Source organism: Papio anubis, chromosome 3 (assembly GCF_008728515.1).
Source record: "Papio anubis isolate 15944 chromosome 3, Panubis1.0, whole genome shotgun sequence".
NCBI classification, from domain to species: domain Eukaryota; kingdom Metazoa; phylum Chordata; class Mammalia; order Primates; family Cercopithecidae; genus Papio; species Papio anubis.
The window spans coordinates 126,731,001-126,753,931 of NC_044978.1; the positions used below are offsets into that span (position 1 = coordinate 126,731,001).

Sequence of the window (22,931 nt, forward strand, 5' to 3'; positions counted from 1 at the left end):
ACAGGCATGCGCCACTATGCCCAGCTGATTTTATTTATTTATTTATTTATTTATTTATTTATTTATTTATTTGCTCTTGTTGCCCAGGTTGGAGTGCAATGGCGTGATCTCGGCTCACGGTAACCTCCGCCTCCCAGGTTCAAGTGATTCTCCTGCCTCAGCCTCCCGAGTAGCTGGGATTACAGGCATGTGCCACCACGCCTGGCTAATTTTGTATTTTTAGTAGAGTTGGGGTTTCTCCGTGTTGGTTAGGCTGGTCTCAAACTCCCAACATCAGGTGATCCTCTGGTCTCGGCCTCCCAAAGTGCTGGGATTACAGGTATGAGCCACCATGCCTGCTGCAATTTGGCAGCAGGGAACTGGGCTCTGGAGAAGGCCAGATTTGAAGGCTGAATTAGTTTCTGATTCATAAGATAGTTAAGAAGGTCTACTTTATGAAAAACCCACTGACATACTGAAACCTACCCAAACCTGTCTCTTGGGTCAGCAATATGCTGCCCCTTGCATCTTTCCAAACAATCTTGAGTTTCAATCTATTAACATTCTTTCATTCAATATATATTTATCGAGCCTCTTCTAGAAGTTAAGCACTGAGCCCAGCTCCATAGACAGAGGAGTTTATGGCTTTATGCTCAGGGAATTCACAGTTCAGTAGGGGAGGTAGACACTAAAAAAATAATCACTAAAAGAAGTATATACCACAAACTCTAATAAATGCTCTGGAAGTCACTAATCATCCTTTTTTAAGACCCAGTCATGACATGTCAACAATTGTTAATACCCACACCACATCAACCTTTGACCAGGCTGAAGTGCAGTGGTGCAATCACAGCTCACTGTAGCCTCAACCTCCTGAGTTCAAGCGATCCTTCCTCCTCAGCCTCCTAAGTAGCTGGGACTATAGGCATGTGTTACCACACCTAGCTAATTAAAAAAAAAAAATATATATATATATATATTTGTGTGTGTGTGTGTAGAGATGGGGGGTCTCACTATGTTGCACAAGCTGGTATTGAACTCCTGGGCTCAAGTGATCCTTCTGCCTAGGCCTCCCAAAGTGTTGGGATTACAGGCATTAGTCGCTGCAACTGTCTAGAAATGAGGTCTATAAACCTAACCAAACTCCTCTCCACTCTCCCTGCTTCCAAATGTCAGCTCTCTGAAATAAACATTCCCTATTATTATGACAGAAGACAGCATTAATAAAGTTTTCACCCACAAACTCTTCCAGCTCTCCAGTTCCCCTCCCTCCACAAACACCCACCTCATTTTCTTTTAGGATAGTTATTTTGGTTTCCAAGGGCAGATACATGCAGAGAAGTTCTTATTTATTTCTCGGCATTAGCTGCTGTTATTGTTTCCATTTCAATGACCTCTTTCTCTTCCTGCTGTGTCAAGTACACAGCCTGCTTTTAAAAGGCAAAGGCCCCTGTTGTTCTCTAGCAGGGAGGGGGAATTTGTAAATAGAGTTCAGGAATGACAAAAGGGTGACCCAGATTTGCAGCACCAGAAGAAAACCTGGTTCATTGTGAGTATCCTAAGCAATCACTCAAATGTAGCCTGTGCTTGATGTGGGGAACGGGTGTGCAGAAAGGTTAATTTCATGAAAATATATATCCTTAATGAGGAGGACTCAGTACTTGAGGACTACAATGCCAAGTAATGTTTATCCCAAGTCCTCAAATAACAAACTATCTCTTTAATGCTTGCCCATTAATTTCCAACCAGGGGAAGGGCAGAATTGATTTTTCTCCAGAATGGAAATCAAGTTAACTCTACAAGAGGAAAAACGTTATCCAAATAGAAACGGGCCTGAGTTGTTTCTGTCCTCTTTCTTAAAAGCTTTGGTGCTTACCAAAATTTTTATCCCCCTGAAGACTTGTAGGTAATAGACAAAGACATTGTGGAAAAGGCAGATGTATTAGACTTTCAGAGCTGCAAGTGAAGTTAGAAATCTAGTCCTATTCCCTCATTTTACAGTTGGGGAAACAGAGGCAGAAGGTGGTGACATGATTTGGCTAACAGTACGTGGCAGAGAAGGCACTAGAACCCAGCTCCTTGACTCCCAGGTGTCATGGAGACACTACTTCCAGCAGTCGGGACAAAGTGAGCTCCCTAATAGCTTTTTACTACTACCACCCAAGGTTTCCCTCCAGTCTAGAACCCTGGTTCTGTAACTCTTCCTTGGTATGATCTACAAGGAGGTATGTGGTTGTTCTGGTCATTTTCTCCCTTTCTCTATACTGCACCCTTTTCTTTGGGGGAATCATTCTATGTGGTCCTGGTAGGGTTTAAAATCACTGGGCTCGGCCAAGTGTGGTGGCTCATGCCTGTAATTCTAGCACTTTGGGAGACCGAGGCGGGTGGATTGCCTGAGCTCAGGAGTTCGAGACCAGTCTGGGCAACACAGTGAAACCCCATCTCCACTAAAATACAAAAGAAATTAACCGGGCATGGCAGTGTGGGCCTGTAGTCCCAGCTACTCGGGAGGCTGAGGCAGAAGAATTGCTTGAACCCGGAAAGTGGAGGTTGCAGTGAACCAAGGTCACACCACTGCACTCCAGCCTAGGTGACAGAGTGAGACTCCATCTCTACACACACACACACACACACACACACATCACTGGGCTCACACTAGGGTGGGCGTACTATCCGAACCAGCCAGTTCTGGTACTCCACCTCCCTGGCACACACCTTGATCTGGTAGTGGGCATGAGACCCAAATGAAGCCAGAGTTGTCTATATGAACAATATATAGATATTGCGAGAGGGTCTCTCTTCCCTTTGTATATCACAAGTAGTGGAGATGTAGGCTTAGTGCTGACAGGGGTCACCTTTCCCACCATGTGAAGAGAACCTGCCTGAAAAGATGCCAACACACCATGCTCAATAAATGTTACCCACTACAATGTGTATATTCCTCTTTTGTGGAAGAAGCCAGGTCTCTGCAGACTAATGGGGAGGTGGGGCAGGGGAGCAAAATCAAAATCAAAACTCCGGTTTTTGTTATACAGTAGCAGTTATCTTTACTTTGGGGAAAAAAATCTGTTTTTGTGGGAAAAAGACAGGCTTACTAGGCTGAGACCTGGGTTGGAATCCAGATTCCAGCTGTGCTTGGCAACTGGAATTACTTAGTGCCCTGGGCTGATGTGAAGATCGAGAGAGATCTAAATAGATAATTGAGTGCCCAGCTCAAGTAAATGGCAGATCCTTTCAATTAGCAGCAGTACCTACCAGGAAAGGCCTGTTAAAACTGATTAAACAAACAATGTACCAGAAAAAGTGAAAGCTAATTTGCTCTTTCTCTGTAATCTACATTTATTTAAAAATTTGGGACATTTATCCATAAGATCAAATAGTTAACAGTGTCTGTGCACAGTCCCTCTTACACTTATTTACAGAATAATTTGAAGACACTGACATCTTCAGCATGTGAACACCCCTGCAGATTAATCAGAGGTTATACTTGAGGATGCTGCTACCACAGCAGTGGAATAAACAAAGGGGCGGGGGAATCTGTATGTTTGTGTGTGTGTGTGTGTATATATATATATATATACACACACATGTGCATACACTATTGACTGAAACTTCGTGACAATTCCAAATGAAGTCTCCATTGTGCCTGAAGAGTCAACAAATGGCTTCACATTCACTCTTAGGTGAATCCAAATATGGTCAGGTGTTAAGTGGTTATCGAAAATGTCATCCTTCCCTTCCCCACTTTTTGTGAGAGAGGATCTCTCTCTGTCGCCCAGGCTGGAGTGCAGTGGCGTGATCACAGCTCATTGCAGCCTCAACCTCCTGAGCTCAAGTGATCCTCCCACCTCAGCTTCCTGAGTAGCTGGAACTATAGGCATGTGCCACCATGCCTGGCTAATTAAAAAAAAAATATTTCATAGTGATGGGGTCTCGCCATGTTGCACAAGCTGGTCTTGAACTCCTGGGCTCAAGCAATCCTCCTGCCTCAGCCTCACAAAATGTTGTGATTACAGGCATGAGCCATCAAAGCACATCTGGTCGCCAGGGATCCCATGGCATCTTCCTGTCCTCCAGGATATATGACAATTTTCTGAATCCAAAGAATATATAGGTTCACTGGACTCTCAACAGTCAGGTATAGAGCAGTTCTGTTCCCAACTTTTTCCTGCCCTACACTGTTCAAATGAACAACTACCTCCATTGACTCTACCGCTGATTACACATAACGATTCTCAGGTGCGGCCTGAGGGCACCTCCATCCCACCAAACCCAAAGGGTGGTATAAAGAAGGGAGAAGAGGACTGGAAGTAATATAAAAAGCACCACCTCCAGAGACTCTGATACATTTCCTGGCCAACACCCGGCCTCACCCACCAGCTTTCCTCACATTCCTTCCCTTGTTTTAAAATTAAGTAGGTTTTTAAAAAAAGCACAAAAACAGAAAAAGTAATTTGAATAGACCTGGGATTCAGAAAGCATGACTGGTCACTATATATGAAGTAATGACAAGGGTAGAAAATACAGCTCTAACTTTCCAAAATGTCACAACAGTGAGTTGTATGATCCATGAAATCTTTATATAAGAATAGCCTTAAACAGAGGTTCCTGAATTGTGCAGGCATATACTGTAATGTCATCCACGTTGAAAACATTAAAAATAGAATTATTTACAAAATCAAGTTGACATTTTTTTTTCCATTTTTTAAAAAAGAAAACTTCTTGAAAGTTGTCTTTTCTGAAGAAAAACTACTTTCTTTCTCTAATTGCCTATTATCTTCATACTTCAGAGTTTGACTCATCTCAGCTCCATTCATTTACATGAAACTTTCCCAAGATTATAAGCCACATACAGAAACAGCTGCAAGTGGAAAAAAAATATCACAATGTAATGAAAAAGGTGAGAGCAGGTGCTCTGCTACCAGAGGCAAGTAGTTTTATACACTAGTACTCTTTTTTTTTTTTTATTTTTGAGATGGAGTCTCACACTGTCGCCCAGACTGCAGTGCAGTGGCACGATCTTGGCTCACTGCAAGCTCTGCCTCCTGGGTTCACACCATTCTCCTGCCTCAGCCTCCAGAGTAGCTGGGACTACAGGCGCCCGCCACCATGCCTGGCTAATTTTTTGTATTTTTAGTAGAGACGGGGTTTCACTGTGTTAGCCAGGATGGTCTTGATCTCCTGACCTCGTGATCCGCCCGCCTCGGCCTCCCAAAGTGCTGGGATTACAGGCGTGAGCCACTGCACCCAGCCTATACACTCATACTCTTAAATAAATCTTTGGGTTGGCCAGGGTTCCACTGCCACCTACTCTTGTTTCTCATCTTTTGGAAAATAGTTTCTTTTTGGTAGAATGATGCCAAATATGCCATTGTCATGTCAAGATAAACATGCAACCGCTAAACAAATTCTAACTATAAGAGTGATTAAAAAAAATACTTGAAGCCAGCCCACTCTGCAGACGGAGTCTTGGGCTGATACTACTGTTCAGGGTCAAATCCAGAGGGTCACGTTGTCACTTCAATGAGTAGTGGAACTGACTCACACTATCTTTTTATTTTTATTTATTATTTATTTGAGACGGAACCTCACTCTGTCACCCAGGCTGGAGTGCAGTGGCGCGATCTTGGCTCACTGCAACCTCCGCCTCCCAGGTTCAAGCAATTCTCTGCCTCAGTCTCCCGAGTAGCTGGGATTACAAGCACATGCCACCAAGCCCAGCTAATTTTTTTTGTATTTTTAGTAGAGACAGGGTTTCACCATCTTGGCCAGGCTGGTCTTGAACTCCTGACCCCGAGATCTACCCGCCTCGGCCTCCCAAAGTGCTGGGATTACAGTCGTGTGACTCACACTATCAAGTGCATAGAAAACCAGTGAGCTAGGCGACAGTACATCCATTTACAAGTCTAAATAGTCCATTCTTGAGACTCTAACATATGTACACGCTATCAAGGTACTCTTTTTAAGTCACAAAACTATTCTGAGCTATAAAATTGAGTTTTTCTTTTTTGAGACAGGGTCTCTGTCACCCAGGCTGGAGTGAAGTGACACAATCACAGCTCACTGCAACCTTGACCTCTGGGACTCAAGGGATCCTCCCGCCTTAGCCTCCCAAGTAGCTGGGACCACAGGCATGTGCCACCATATCGGGCTAATTTTTTTTATTTTTAGTAGAGACACGGTCTCACTATGTAGCTCAGGCTAGTCTTGAACTCCTGGGCTCAAGTGATCCTCCTGCCTCTTCTCCCAAAGTGCTGGATTACAGGTGCGAGCCACTGCACCCAGCCTGGGTAATTTTTTAAAATGCAACATTTGTTGAGTAGGGAATCTTGGCAAATAGAATCAAGAGGTTCTTGCAAACTATTTCACTCAGGCTGAAGAAAACTGACATAACTTACTCCACCGTGTTTATTTTCTAGATTTTTAAACCTCTTAAGGAATATTGCATAAACTATGAAAATTATTTAACTCTTCTCCAGATTCTACAAGGACCATTATTTTTTTGTTTACCACACTGTTATTTATTTTTTTGAGATTGAGGCTGTTGCCCAGGCTGGAGTGCAGTGGCACATCCTCGGTTCAGTGCAACCTCGGCCTCTCGGGTTCAAGTGATTCTCCTGCCTCAGCCTCCTGAGTAGCTGGGATTACAGGCATGCACCACCACATCTGGCAGGCTAATTTTGTATTTTTAGTAGAGACGGGGTTCCTCCATGTTGATCAGGCTGGTCTCGAACTCCTGACCTCAGGTGATCCACCTGCCTTGGTCTCCCAAAGTGCTGGGATTACAGGCGTGAGCCACCGCGCCCAGCCTTACCACACTGTTCTTAAGACAAATGATAATAAAATCACTTGACAGAAAAACTGGGTGCAAAATGTGTGGCTTTGATTTAGGAGGCTGACTGAAATTAAAGCTTTCTTTCTGAACTTAAACCTCAAAGCTATAGGTAAATTTTTTTTTTTTTGAGAAAGAGTTTTGCTCTTGTTGCCCAGGCTAGAGTGCAATGGCGCAATCTCGGCACACCGCAACCTCCGCCTCCTGGGTCCAAGCGATTCTCCTGCCTCAGCCACCCAAGTAGCTGGGATTACAAGCATGCGCCACCACGCCCAGCTAATTTTGTACTTTTAGTAGAGACGGGGTTTCTCCATGTTGGTCAGGCTGGTCTCGAACTCCCGACCTCAGGTGATCCATCTGCTTCGGCCTCTCAAAGTGCTGGGATTACAAGTGTGAGCCACCACACCTGGCACAGCTATAGGTAATTTAAACAAAATAGGTGAAAAAATTTCCAGCTATAAAATGGACACAATTTAGTCTTAAAACTCAAATAGAATATTGAAACATTTAGAAATAGAAAAAAGCTCAATGCATTCTACAGAATAAAAATGTCCAGTCTTTTCATATATATTTAAAGCCAGGGATCCCATTTTTATTAATATCTGCTAAAACCCATGCAGCAGTTTGTAGATGTAGTTATTTACTCAGGAACAGTGTGAATCCTAAGACACAAAAAATAAACTAAATTGTAAGCAGCTGTTTCAAAAAAGACTATCCACACATAAAATAGGATTACACACTTTAATCTGATTGACATGGAGGAAGTAGGGAGGACATGAAAGAAATTTAGTTTTAGCTCTGCTTTATGCATAACCAGATGCTCCTTTTCTAAAAAGTAATGAGGTTTTAAAAAACACATTTATCAGAATACTTCAGGAAACCATACTATGTGTAATCCAGGAAATACACTGTTTCAGAATAGGAAAATCATCACTGGCAACAAAAGATTAAAACAAAAAATAAAACACCAGGGTTCTGAGCAGTTCTAAGGTGAGTATATCAGCAGAAATAGTGTAAATGCTCTTGACTGGTTGCTATGCAAACATGCTAATGGCGACTGGTCCATGTCTTAAAATTTTTTTTTTAACATGTTTCTTTGGAAAAATGGCAATATTGAGTGGAAGAGAAGCTGTCCTTTTAGACACCCAGCTTATTGGCCTGGGTGAGAACAACTTTGAGAACTGGCATGAAAGCAGAGGTCTCACTGAAGTTGCTGGTGCTAACTATGTGGGTATGCATGGTCAATCCTTCTGAGTAGTTTCGAGTTTCAATGCTCCGTGCAATGCTGTGTAAACCACTGGTGATTGTTGGTGAAAGCTGAAACAAAAGTAGAACCAAGAGAAAGAATTAAATTAAGGGAGGATTTCCCATGAGATCCTCCACAAACATTATACCCAGATATTTAAGTGGAACTTGAAACAAACATTATAAAAATGTATAAACCATTTAGCATTTCTAGAAAGTTTCTTGAACCAAGCAACAGTTATCAAGTAGAACCATGACAAAATGATTTACATAAAGAAGTTATTAATGGATTATACATGTATAAGCCAGGTATTTTATTATAGAAAAGCACCCCGATTTCCTCTCCAAACTGAAATGCTAATGTCTCTCTCCACTTGAGAGCCTCAGGCCGGGCGCAGTGGCACGCCTGTAATCCCAGCACTTTGGAAGGCAGAGGTGGGTGGATCACGAGGTCAGGAGATCCAGACCATCCGGGCGAACACGGTGAAACCCTGTCTCTACTAAAAATACAAAAAATTAGCTGGGCGTGGTGGTGGGCACCTGTAGTCCCAGCTACTCGGGAGGCTGAGGCAGGAGAATGATGTGAACCCGGGAGGTGGAGGTTGCAGTGAGCCATGATCGCGCCACTGCACTCCAGCCTGGGTGACAGAGCCAGACTTTGTCTCAAAAAAAAAAAAAAAAAAAAGAGAGCCTCAGACCTTTAAAAAATTCTCCTATGCACAAAAAGGAGATTAAAGATTCTTAATCATAATATCTCAAAGGGCGGGCCCAAATTTACTAATTCTTAACTGCTTTTTATAATCCTGTCATCTCTTAAAACTATAAAACCTGTAGTTTTTTACGTCATTACTTGGCACAGGTGTCCGTACTTTACAGAAGACTTTATTTTGTTTTTTTTTTTTTTTTTTGAGATGGAGTCTCACTCTGTTACCCAGGCTGGAGTGCAGTGGTGCGATCTCGACTCACTGCAACCTCCGCCTCCTGGGTTCAAGTGATTCTCCTGCCTCAGCCTCCTGAGTAGCTGGGACTACAGCCATGTGCCACCATGCACAGCTAATTTTTGTATTTTTAGTAGAGACAGGATTTCGCCATGTTGGCTAGGCTGGTCTCAAACTCCTGACCTCAGGTGATCTGCCCACCTCAGCCTCCCAAAGTGCTGGGATTACAGGCATGAGCCACTGTGCCTGGCCTGTTTTCATCTCGTTTTTAAAAAAAGTTTTAATATACACTCATCTAGATGTATATGCTAATTGTATCTTTTTTTCTTTTGGAAATGGGGTCTTGCTATATTGACCAGGCTGGTATCAAACTCCTGGGCTCCAGTGATCTCCCCCATCAGCCTCCTGAGTAGCTGGGATTAAAGGCATATCCCACTGTGCCCAGCGAGAAGATTTTATTTTGGATCAGTCCAAGGACCACACTACTACTTCCACTGTTATATCAACTTTCTTTAGTTTGGTTCTCATGAGAGAAATGGTTATTTTCATCTGATGGAACTGGGTGTGGGGAATGGGGTAGAGGAACGCTGAAATGGAAAAAATAAAAAGTCCCACTTCTTTTTTTCCTCTCCTTTCCTAGTGCTTTCATTAATAAAAAACAAGACAATTTTAGAAAGGAATGGTGAGGTGGGGACAAGAGGACAAACATAGTGAATCGACTTCTTACTCCTGGCTATCTTCATAGTTACAGCACATTACCTTATTCATCTTGTGGCTACATTTGGCTTTGTTTTTGTATAATGGCTATCCTAAAAGAAAAGGATCAAGAGTCTTAGACTCTGAGAAAGATTATAGATTCAGTCCCTGGAAAACAGAGTACCTGCCTACTCTTTGATTTCTTGTAACTGGGCCATATAAAAGGAACAGCAGAAGGTCAGTTACCTTATGGCCAACACAGGCTAGTTTGTATTTATACTCGTTATGAGAGGGTTAAAATTTCTCTCTCACCACACACACATAAACACACACACACAGCCATATCCCCTTAACCCCAGTGAGTGGAATTTATGATTCTAACACAGCCATGCCCATTCTCTAACTGTCATGACAATTTTGCCCGCATGCATACTAAATGGGAGTGCTGATGAGACAACTGTTTTACTAGCAACTAGGAATAAATGATTATCATAAATACTTTTCCTCCAAAACTTACTGTCTGTTCCCTAAGTTTATCATACAGAAACTCCAAACGTTTGCTGGCATCATCTAGCTTCCTCTTGGTTTGCTGCAAGAAAGAAAAAACAGATGTTATATTTGAACATTAACTTTTAACCTAAGAACTTGCCCTATCTCACTGCACTAAACCTTATACTTAAAATGCTGAATGGCTTCATTTTATAAAGAAATGGAGGCAACTACAACTAAGAAACTTGAACAGATTATGGCCGGGCACGGTGGCTCATGCCTGTAATCCCAGCACTTTGGGAGACTGAGGCACGCAAATCATGAGGTCAGGAGTTTGAGACCAGTCTGGCCAACATGGTGAAACCCTGTCTCTACTAAAAACACAAAAAATTATCTGGGCGTAATGGTGGGCACCTTTAATCCCAGCTACTTGGAAGGCTGAGGCAGGAGAATTGCTTGAACCCGGGAGGCGCAGGTTGCAGTGAGTCGAGATCTTGCCACTGCATTCCAGCCCAGGCAACAGTGCAAGACTCCGTCTCAAAGGAAAAAAAAGAAAGAATGAAAAAAAGACACTTGAACAGGTTATTAGAACAGAGATCAATCATCTATCAAGGGTGGAGAGTGGAGGGCGGAGGGTGGAGGGGACTGGGATGAGGAGAGGATGAGACTTCCTTCCAGTGCACGAAAGAGTACTGATTGGATTTCATACGCACTGCAAACTCACTTGATAAGGTATATATGCATGTTTGCTTGCACTATATTCACAAGCATCAGGAGGCAGCAGTGGGTCAGTGTATCACAGAAAAGAAGGTCTAAGTACAGTTATTGTCGATTATAGGTGGTAGAAGGCAAACATACAGGTGAACTGTGGAATCTTGTTTTAACCTTTCAAAAATACTACTTAAACACTTTATTACATTTGTTTAATCCTGCCTTTTTCTAAGCCTTTAAAGCACCAAGAAAAAAAAGAAAACTATCTTTTGGCAGCTTAAGATTACTGAGGGAAGTAGTAAAACATATGATTAAATTAAAAAGCTTTTTTTTCTCTCTACCGTAGTACTGTAAAGTATAGTCAAAGAAACTATTCTAAAACTAAAACTACCAGTTTTAAAATTACATGATTAACTTAATGTTCTACATTATACCACAGCCTCATGTTAGTTCAATATTTATTGACTGCTTACTGTGTGCTGTACCAGGGACAAAGTCTTGTATGTCATGCAGCTCATATCCCACTGGGTGAGAAAAGACACTAAATGAACAATATATTGCATGTCAGATGGTGATAACTGCTATGAAGAAAAGTTAATACAGGAAGGGGGCGACACATGTTGGGAGTTGGGGGTAATAAAGAAAGGCCTGATGGCTAATGGGACATTTGAGCAGAGGCCTTGAACTTGGGAGGAAACAAACAATGCAGATATGTGGAGGAAGAGTTCCAGGCAGAAGGAGCGGCAAGTATAAAGTCCCTGATGCTGAAGCGCTCTTGGTGTGTTCAAGGAAGGAATGCCAGTGTGCTTGGAGAAGAGACAGGAAGAGACAGGTCATCAAGGATGCTACACATCAAGTTGTGTGGCAAAATTACTTTGTGCTGTTTAGACATAAAGTGAAAATAAGATAAATCCATGCTATAAAAACCATTCCACCTATTGATTAAAATGAACTTTTCTGGAAAGGAAACCTTACAGTCCTTGCTCAAAGTTAACCTGGCCAGGCGTGGTGGCTTATGCCTGTAATCTCAGCACTTTGAGAGGCCGAGGTGGATGGATCACCTGAGGTCGGGAGTTCGAGACCAGCCTGACCAACATGGAGAAACCCCATTTCTACTAAAAATACAAAATTAGCTGGGCGTGGTGGCACATGCCTGTAATCCCAGCTACTAGGGAGGCTGAGGCAGGAGGATCGCTTGAACCTGGGAGGCAGAGGTTGCGGTGAGCCGAGATCACGCCATTGTACTCCAGCCTGGGCAACAAGAGTGAAACTTCATCTCAGAAAAAAAAAAAAAAAAAAAAGAAAGTTAACCTTACCTAGCTACAAACAGGAGCCCCACCCCAAGGGGGCAAGAGCAGCCAGGCAGGCAGAATATTAGAACTTCTTCCCCAACTAATTACAGGAATTATAGGAACACTTTGTCTTTTATGGTTCTCTACTACCCAGAGCTCCTTGGTATCCAGGAGGAATACAGAATGATGACCGAGAGAAGGGTAAATTATGGCCTGTCTATTTAGAAGTGTGCATAAGGGCTAGCATGTATCTGGTTATCAGCTACGTCTGCTCTCTTGTTTCCACCTTGGTCTTCCCATCACTCCCAGAATGTCAGGCACGAAGCTTTCCTGATACTTTCAGTACAGAGAATGGCTTTCCACAAAGCCACTGACCAGCAGAAGGCTGTACATATTCATACTCAATGTCTGATGAACAATAAAACCCAGAAGTTGTTTTTTCATGCAGACAAGTAGTCAATGATTGAAAATATTCAATGTGTGCAACCAGAAAATGAAATTTCACTTAAGACTGGCTTTGTGGAATGTTTGTTGTTGCAATACAGGGGTATCCTAAGTAAACTAAGTAAAATCAGTTGCTTTAAATGTAAATAAGCCTCCGATATCTAAAACATTTAACTATCTTTAACATCTCTGCAAAGCTTTAGAAGATGATCTATCTACTTTTAACAATTTCAATATAAGCTCAAAAAGAAATCCCAAATCTGAGTTTCTTGCATAGCACCATTACGTTCTGTTTATGTGCCAAATGCCATTTTGTTGATGAGAGGCAGTAAAGCTTGGTGGTTGAGAGCATGAATTCTAGAGCCAGAATGTCTGGGTTTGAATGCTGGCTCTGACCTTAAGTGTTACTTAACTGCTCTTTGCCTTAATTCTCTTGTCTGTAAATAAAAATGACAAATCTATCTGCCACAAGTTATTGTGAAGATTAAGTACATTTATATATAAAAAGCAATTAAATATATTTCTATATGTAATGCAAACTATGTAAGTGCTAGCTTTATTACTTTTGTGCAAACTTTTTAGAAATATACCTTGTAGGACTTCAAGCAATAATTATAGAAGAACTCCATAAAGGATTCTTTTATTTTATTTACTTATTTTGAGATGGAGTCTCTCGCTGTCACCCAGGCTGGAGTGCAGTGGCGCGATCTCGGCTCACTGCAACCTCTGCCTTCTGGGTTCAAGTGATTCTCCTGCCTTAGCCTCTTGAGTAGCTGGGACTACAGGTGCATTCCACCACACCCAGCTAATTTTTTGTATTTTTAGTAGAGATGGGGTTTCGCTATGTTGGCCAGGATGGTCTTGAACTCCTGGCTTCAAATGATCCACCTACCTTGGCCTCCCAAAGTGCTGGGATTACAGGAGTGAGTCACCACGCCTGGCCAAGGATTCTTCTAATTAAGCAAAATATGATTAAAAAAAAAATACATACAGGGTCTGTTGCTGAAGAAAGGCAGCGCTGAATAAGATCCTCAAATGTGGTCTTTAGAATGAGGTGCTCATCTGGAATAGGTTTCTTGGTAATTTTTTTTGTTGGCAAAGACTGCACATGCTGGAAGAAACACAACAAAAACTGATCAGAAACGACCCGAAGCTACCTTATATACACAATCTTGAATCTGTATGATAAACAGAAACTGACAACCTTATAGATAGACCTATTCAAAATCAAATTAAAATTTAATGTGTGAAATCACTTAGGATAAGTAAAAATAAAAACCAGATGTCTAGTACAAAGTGTAGGCACTCTTCCTACAGTTTGGATTTTCATATACAGGACTGGATACAAAGTAGTTGATTAATTAGGTAACATATGTTGGTCAATATTGTTTATAACTGATGGGAAATAAGTATGTGCCAGAGAGAATAAAAACAAGGCACTGGAAAACACACTTGGCTGGTTAGAATGGCTGCTTGCTCTGCTTGTTGGCTCATTCTCGTGTATGCTGGCATCTTCTATTCTTTTACTCTTAGAGGTTGTTAATTGGGCTGTGATCAAAACTGTAAGATGAAGCCAAAGATTAAGAGAGAAGACATCCCGATGCTGCTGAGTGTACAGATGAAAGAACAAAGAAGAAATGGTTAAGTTTTATTAGTTCATTCTTTCACTCATTCAAAAAATATTAGGCAGGCCGGGCGCGGTGGCTCACGCCTGTAATCCCTGCACTTTGGGAGGCCGAGGCGGGCGGATCACGAGGTCAGGAGATCGAGACCATCCTGGCTAACACGGTGAAACCCCGTCTCTACTAAAATACAAAAAATTAGCCGGGCGCGGTGGCGGGCGCCTGTAGTCCCAGCTACTCGGGAGGCTGAGGCAGGAGAATGGCGCGAACCCGGGAGACGGAGCTTGCAGTGAGCCGAGATGGTGCCACTGCACTCCAGCCTGGGCGACAGAGTGAAGACTCCGCCTCAAAAAAAAAAAAAAAAAAAAAAAAATATTAGGCAACTATGTACCAGGCACTGGCTATGTACTACTGGTGAGCCAATACAGAAATGATCTCAGTTCTCAGGGAGTTTACAGGCTAATGGAAGAGGCACAGTTTAAAAACATCATCAATGTATGTAAAATAGCAACTGTAGTACGTTAACACTTGGTGGAAACAAAAGATGCTATAACTGAGATTTGACTGAGGGAAGGGAAGGCTCTCTTCAGGAAATTTTACTGGAAGGACAAAATGGAGTTAAACAGTTAAGTGAGGAAAAAAGAGCATTCCAGATGAAAGGAATACCATGTACAAAGGAAGGACCACGGTAAAAGGGAGCTAAAAGGTCAGTATAGCTGGAGCAGAGAGAACAAGGAGTATGAGCTGAGGCCTTCCAGACAATGTTGAATATTTCGGTCCTTATCCTGAGAACGATGGGAAGCTGTAATGTTTTAGGCAAAGACGAAAAAAGGCCAAATTAGAGATGGATCAAAGTAGATATCAGCAGACCAATTAGGAGGTTCCTGCACTGATGAAGATTAGAGATGAAGGTAGCATGGACTAGAGTAAAAACGTGGAGAAGAAAGGATTCAAAAAATATTTTGGAGTGATATCGACAAGATTTGGGGAGACAGATTTAAAATAGAGGTTAAAGGGAAAAGTGTATAAAGATGATCCCCAGGTTTTTGCCTGGATTCCACAGAAAAGATTATGGTGCCACTCACTGATAACAGGAAACAAGGAAAGATGACTAAGTTTGGGAGGAAGAGTATGAATTAGGTTTTGGACATGCTGAGGTTGAAGTGCCTCCAAGACATCCAAGTAGGCAAGCAGCTGGGTATATAGCCTGGCTGAACACTATGTATCTTTCTCTTTTGATGGTAACTAAGTTTCAGGTCTAGGCAAGTACAGCATGAGAACCCAGGTCTAAACAAATATAAGGGCTGAGTAGCTTCCCAAAATAACACAGGCTTGTAATCTTTTTTATTTTTTTAAAAATAAAACTCTGTAATTTTTATTTTTCCAGAAAGAACAATTTCTTCTCATCTTTGTCAAAATGTTTTTAAAATGCAACTCTTAACATTTAAAAATTCCTTAGGCATATTATCTCTTTTTTTTTTTTTTTTTAGATGGAGTCTCGCTCTGTCGTCCAGGCTGGAGTGCAGTGGTGCGATCATGGCTCACTGCAACCTCCACCTCCCGGGTTCGCGCCATTCTCCTGCCTCAGCCTTCCGAGTAGCTGGGACTACAGGCGCATGCCACCACGCCCAGCTAATTTTTGTATTTTTAGTAGAGACAGGATTTCACCATGCTGGCCAGGCTGGTCTCGAACTCCTGACCTCAGATGATCCACCCGCCTCGGCCTTCCAAAGTGCTGGGATAACAGGTGTGAGCCACTGTGCCCAGCTTCAGGCATATTATCTCTTAACAGTAAAGTATACTCTTGTGACAAGAGATACAATCTTTACAAATTTGACTTCAATGAATCAAAGACAGAATCAGACAGTAGAACTAGTTTTTTTACTTGGGCAGGAGTTTGTTTCATCTTCTTATATTGAACTTTGATCTAAGCTCTTATTTCTCATGAATAGATCAAAATACTTAACTATGTCTAAGTGTGTTATGTAGAAATGTGTTAAATTTTCAACATTCAGGACTTTGCCAACTGGCTGTTTGTGTTGTGAAAAGCAAGTAAAAAATGTTTTTGTCTATCTGAAGATAAGGCTGTATTATTAGCTTTTATACATACACATAAAAATATATAACTCACTACATTTTTATTTTCTATTTTAAAGAGAAAAATCTTTGGAAACAGCTTTTGCTTAGCAACCTCAGATGCAGAGATGATTCATCTGATTTTAAATTATGGCTACTGACCTAGACAAGTTATAGTAAACACTCTTAAATGTATAACCTTCTTTTATGTGGCCATGTAATTGAAAAATAATATACATACATGATCAATCTTTAAAAAAAAAGTTACTATTTTTTGTTTAGGTTGTCTAGATGTTTAATAATAATTATGTAATCATAAAAGTTAGCACATTAAAGAAAATATACTGAAACACAGCCATCCTCCCATTCCACTTCCACAAATTTACTGTTACCTGGAAGGTATTTCCGATAGGAGCCCCTGGGGCACCTTCAATATTGGGCTTTGAGAAAGATGGTGGCATGCCTGTTTGACCAAGAGGTTGCTGTATGCCATGGAATGGCTGGCCACCTGAAAGATGTGGCTGTGGGAATGAAGACTGGCTTGACAGTGGTATTGGAGGTGAAGGCTGTTGCTGCAGCATCTGTGACTGGGGGTCACCCAACGGGTTCATGATTGGTGATGTGATGGGAACAGGAGGCATGAAGTTTTCAGGCATCTGTTAAAAGATGGAAATAAAAGACACCAGGAGTAAGAATAAAAACGATAGCAACATTTCTTCAGCTTAAAATAAGGGAGTGAGGTTATACCATGGCTAAACAAATTTTTTAATAGTAGTAGAATGCTTTTTTCTAATGAAATTTTATGCAGAATAAAGTAAAGTAAAACAAAAATAGAGCTGATTTGGCTAAGACGGATAGGGAGCTCAAACTTGGATTTCTTTGTCTCCCTTTGCCCTCCCATACTTATCCCCAATAAAGGGGAGCTAAAACCATGGCTTTTTTTTTTGAGACAGTCTTGCTCTGTCATCCAGGCTGGAGTGCAATAGCGCAATCTCAGCTCACTGCAACTTCCGCCTCCCGGGTTCAAGCAATTCTCGTGCCTCAGCCTCCCAAGTAGCTGGGATTACAGGCGTGTGCCACCACGCCTAGCTAATTTTTGTATTTTTAGTAGAGACAGGGTCTCACCATATTGGCCAGGCCGGTCTAGAACTCCTGACCTCATGATCCGCCTGCCTCAGCCTCCCAAAATGCTGGGATTATAGTCACCATGGCATTTTTGAAAGAGGGTATCAGGTCTGGAGAACTGTATGTAGCAATATTGGAATCAGAGGTGCCAAGTATGCATGTGCGTGTATGTGCACATGTGTTTAATATGATCAGAATGTAATACCTAAGTAGACATTATTTGGCAATTCTATCACACTAAAAGTACTAAATTCAGTTTCTGATTAATACTAACCTAAATATTGGCATTCTTTCCTCATTTAAAGCCTCCTAATTTTATATTGTGGCCTCTCATTATATTTAGGGAAGGAGGTCACTAGGAATTTTTTAGAAGTAAAAATGGCTTGGGCAGAAAGAAGCATCTAATTTGTGCTCTAACAGCTCTTAACAGTTACTGAGATCTGTACAGTGCTCAGCCATGAGGCTATTTCATTCACATTATATGTGACAGAAAAAGTCCAAAATTTAATTGCCAAATTCATGATTACTAGTAGAACCCAAAGACCAAAGTAATTCCATTAAAAAAAAAAAAAAAAAAAAAAAAGCAACCCTGAAGCCTGAAATTTCCTACTTTTTGAAAGAGGCTGGTTGGGAATTTATATCTTGCCTTCTAAAAGGGCTTTAATTAATATCACCATCATCAGAACAAGGTTTTGATGATACTGTTTTCTACTTTCTTTCCTTCCCTCCATGGATTAGAAGGCGCATGTTGAAGTACGCTTTAAATCGCTTTAAATACATCACTCAGTAAGCTTCGCCTTTAAAAGGATCAGTGAAGTATAGTGTGTTCCAAGTGGCTATGTGGTTAACATTACATCTGTAGGCCATTGGATGAACATCTTTTTCTAGTACCTTCTTCTTTTTGGGGACTCTGTTCAAAGCTGGAGGGTCATTCCAACCATTCTGAGGACCTATAACAGATAATAGAGAACGTATTCCTTTAGAATCCTGAAAGGAAAAAAGTAAAACTGAACCCATCACTTAATACTTCAAAATTCTGCCTTAACCCTGAGATAACTGTCACACAAAGGTTTTACCAGCTGAGTGTGGGATCACTATGTAGCCCTGGATTCTCACACTCACATCTCTTAATAGGAACAAGGCCTTCACTTGGTAGGTAAAATATCTTGACACTGTTTCCATTTAAACTGAAAGAGCTGTGCTAAATTTAGGGTGGTGAAGTTTTTATTTATATTGGTGTATGACTTTCAAAGATCAGTTTACTATTCTCTCCTAATAATGAAAATACAGTCTGCTAAAAAACAAAAACAAACAGAAAAACAAACAAACAAAAAAAACACCAGGCTTCTGATATATTCAACATATAAAAAAACAATAAAATTAGCAATCTCCTATTTGCCAAGAGGGCAATTCAACATGAGCAAATCATCTATTCTAAACATGGTAGAAATATTAAGATAAAAGCAGACTCCAACTATGTAACACTAGTAATTTTTATCATCTTTGCCTTGGGAATTATAAGCAAAGGAAAAAAAGGTATTCAAATATCTGTGCTAAGATTTTTAATGCCATAAAAAAAATTTCCAGGCTAATAGCAAATATAAAATTAAAATACTACCAACTGTAGTAAATTTCCTCTTAAAAAAAACCACACACACACACTAACAAATCAAAAAACCGTGTTACTTCAAAGTGAAAAATGAACGATAATAGCAGAACTTATTAAGTATTTTAATGCCAGCATCTTTAAAGAAAAAAGAATACAACATGCTGGAAATAAGACAGAATAATTTCTAAATCACAATTAATTCTTTTACATTTCACTAAGTGTGAGTTTTGATATCCTCTATAAGGAACCAGATACTTGCTAAAGAAACTTTTATGTATGTATATATGTAAAGACAAAAAATTATTCCCTTTCCAATAAATGTTCTTTCAATATTTTAACTTGCACTTGTTTAAATGATATACATATTAAGTCACAAGAAAACTGTCAAACCAAAGTCACAGAAACTTTAAAAAATACAGATCTTCAACTAACCACCAGCACTTACTTGTCTTGATTTTAAAACATAATTCAGGCGAGGCGCAGTGGCTCACGCCTGTAATCCCAGTACTTTGGGAGGCTGAGGCGGGTGGATCACTTGAGGTCAGGAGTTCAACATCAGCCTGGCCAACATGGTGAAACCCTGTCTCTACTAAAAATACAAAAATTAGCCATGTGTGGTGGTGCACGCCTGTTGTCCCAGTTACTCAGGAGCTGAAGCAGGAGAATTGCTTGAACTTGGGAGGTGGAGGTTGCAGTGACCAAGATTCTGTCACTGTACTTCAGCCTGGGTGACAGAGCGAGACTCTGTCTTAAAAAAGTAAAAAATAAAAATAAAAAAATAAAAGTAGAATTCATTTCTTAAAAGTTTACTAGGAGACAGAAAATCAGATGTGGCTCAAAACAGTCAAGAGTTAACCACAAAATATTAACTCATATGCTGCTTTCTGATTAACAAATTCTTAAACTTCTGGTTCTACATAGATTAATCATTCAAATCTCTGCAATCACTTTCTAGTCTTACCCGTGGTTTAAGACAGTCTTGGCATAGTTGTTTTCTTTATGTCTATATAAAACAGACAGCCTTTATAACCAAGCTACTTGTGTAATCATATAAATTCAATCAGTTGTAAAATTTGATTCAATTGGGAAGCCAAAAAAAAAAAAAAAATTATCCTGATCAGATTTAGGATATCATCATCTTTGAAGTTCACATGCATTATTGTTAATGTTCATTCATTAATTGTATTCAATTATTCAAAGATTTCCAAAGGTATATTTTACAACCAATTCACCTTCCAACATAGGTGCCTGGTCTTGGACAGAATGGTTTTCTGTAGACAAAATGTAAAAATTACTTAACAGTGTTTACTGAAGACATTCTAAACTTTACTCATTTTATAATTGTTTCTTCTCCCTTCATTAATCCCCAGAAAGTATAAATTAATAAGAGAACAAAACTTACTTTTTAACCAAGTCATGTGAAATGTCCTCTAAGTAACCAGTTTTTTGACAAAGGGAATTCATTTGTTAGATCCAATTAACTCTTAAACATCACTTTTTTCTTACTGTTCTATCTTTTTTAAGAGAAAATTTTATCCCTTCATATTTAAAAAACAATGTTTCCCTAATTGTTTGCATTGATTGTTTTTCTACTATTTAACTAATGAAGAAATATCACTGAGGGGATAGCACTTCCTAACATATTCACCTAATGTGTCTATTTTGGTATTGTTCAAAGCTGTGAATCCGAATCAGCTATGGATCTTGTTAAACCACAGATTCTAATTCATTAGGTATAGTGATAGAAGCTTAGATACTGTCTTTGCAGCCATCTCCCAGATGATATGAATGCTGCTGGTCCAACACTCTCTTGAAGCAGCAGGGAACTGGAGAAATGGGGTGATTTCTACATGTCCTACAGACTTCAACCTGCATTTGATAAGGATAAATGTGCTTATCTTAGCACAGTGGTATCATTTTTCACTGCTGGATTGAGGAGGCCCCAGTGGTCTGCACTCTGCAGAAACAATTTCTGGGGTCACGCTGTGCATATAAATGAGAATAGGCCCAGCAAATAATGTAACCACCTCATATGGTCCTTTCTGTAAGAATATACAGATTTATGAGTGAACTCCCATTCACAACTGCTACTAAGAGAATAAAATACCTAGGAATACAACTTACAAGGGATGTGAAGGACCTCTTCAAGGAGACTTACAAACCACTGCTCAAGGAAATAAGAGAAGACACCAATGGAAAAATATTCCACGCTCATGAATAGGAAGAATCAATATCAGGAAAATGGCCTTACTGCCCAAAGTAATTTATAGATTCAATGCTATCCCCATGAAGCTACCACTGACTTTCTTCACAGAATTGGAAAAAACTATTTTAAACTTCATATGGAACCAAAAAAGAGTCTGCATAGACAAGATAATCCTGGGCAAGAAGAACAAAGCTGGAGGCATCACAGTACCTGATTTCAAACATTACTACAAGGCTACGGTAACCAAAACAGCATGGTACTGATACCAAAACAGATATACAGATCAATGGAACAGAACAGAGGCCTCAGAAATAACACCACACATCTACTAGCATCTGATATTTGACAAACCTGACACACACAAGCAATGGGAAAAGATTCCCCATTTAATAAATGGTGTAGGGGAAAACTGACTAGCCATATGCAGAAAACTGAACCTGGACCCCTTCCTTACACCCTATATAAAAATTAACTCAAGGTGCATCAAAGACTTAAATTTAAGACCGAGGACCATAAAAATCCTAGAAGAAAACCTGGGCAATACCATTCAGGACATAGGCATGGGCAAAGACTTCATGTCTAAAACAGCAAAAGCAACGGCAACAAAAGCCAAAATTGACAAATGGGATCTAATTAAACTAAAGAGCTTCTCCATAGCAAAAGAAACACCATCAGAGTGAAAAGGCAACCTACAGAATGGGAGAAAATTTTTACAATCTATCCATCTGACAAAGGACTAATATCCAGAATCTACAAAGAACTTAAACAAATTTACAAGAAAAAAGCAAACGACCCCATCAAAAAATGGGCAAAGGATATGATCAGACACTTCTCAAAAGAAGACATTTTTGCAGCCAACAGACACATGAAAAAATGCTAATCATCACTGGTCATTAGAGAAATGCAAATCAAAACCACAATGAGATACCATCTCATGCCAGTTACAATGGCGATCATTAAAAAGTCAGGAAACAGATGCTGGAGAGGTTGTGGAAAAACAGGAATGCGTTTACACTGTTGATGGCAGTGTAAATTAGTTGAACCATTGTGGAAGACAGTGTGGCGATTCCTCAAGGATCTAGAACTAGGAATACCATTTGACCCAGCAATTCCATTCCTGGGCATATATCCAAAGAATTATAAATCATTCTATGATAAAGACACATGCACATGTGTGGTTATTGTGGCACTATTCACAATAGCAAAGACTTGGAACCAACCCAAATGTCTATCAATGACAGACTGGATTAAGAAAATGTGGCACATATACACCATGCAATACTATGCAGCCATAAAAAAGGATGAGTTCACGTATTTTGCAGGGACATGGATGAAGCTGGAAACCATCATTCTCAGCAAACTATCACAAGATCAGAAAACCAAACACCACATGTTCTTACTCGTAAGTGGGAGTTGAACAATGAGAACACATGGACACAGGGAGGGGAACATCACACACCGGGGCCTGTGGGGGGTAGGGGAGGGATAACATTAGGAGAAATACCTAATGTAGGTGACGGGTTGATGGGTGCAGCAAACCACCATGGCACGTCTATACCTATGTAACAAAACTGCATGTAACCCAAAACTTAAAGTACATTAAAAAAAAAAAAAAAATACAGATTTGCAGACTAAGCACAAGTCTCCCAGAAATAACTACTTCTTAT

The 22,931-nt window shown here is 40.4% G+C and overlaps 1 protein-coding gene across 27 annotated transcripts in view; it reads right to left on the reverse strand.

Moving 5' to 3' along the window:
* Nucleotides 1-7,538: 7,538 nt before the first annotated feature.
* SEC31A (SEC31 homolog A, COPII coat complex component) overlaps nucleotides 7,539-22,931 on the reverse strand; it is an 81,203-nt gene continuing 65,810 nt past the window's right edge. For 13 of the 27 annotated variants that reach the window (XM_017958721.2, XM_009206833.3, XM_021938457.2 and 10 more), the window contains 6 exons: nucleotides 20,291-20,329; nucleotides 18,341-18,399; nucleotides 16,717-16,980; nucleotides 13,618-13,737; nucleotides 10,208-10,279; nucleotides 7,539-8,128 (listed from right to left, as the gene is read on the reverse strand). In XM_017958721.2, the coding sequence (XP_017814210.1) occupies nucleotides 7,949-8,128; nucleotides 10,208-10,279; nucleotides 13,618-13,737; nucleotides 16,717-16,980; nucleotides 18,341-18,399; nucleotides 20,291-20,329 (734 nt within the window). In that variant the 3' untranslated portion in view covers nucleotides 7,539-7,948. Of the gene's footprint in view, nucleotides 8,129-10,207; nucleotides 10,280-13,617; nucleotides 13,738-16,716; nucleotides 16,981-18,340; nucleotides 18,400-20,019; nucleotides 20,330-22,931 lie in introns of those variants that run through there. The other 14 variants (XM_017958726.2, XM_009206839.3, XM_003898689.4 and 11 more) reach the window with 3 other exon arrangements.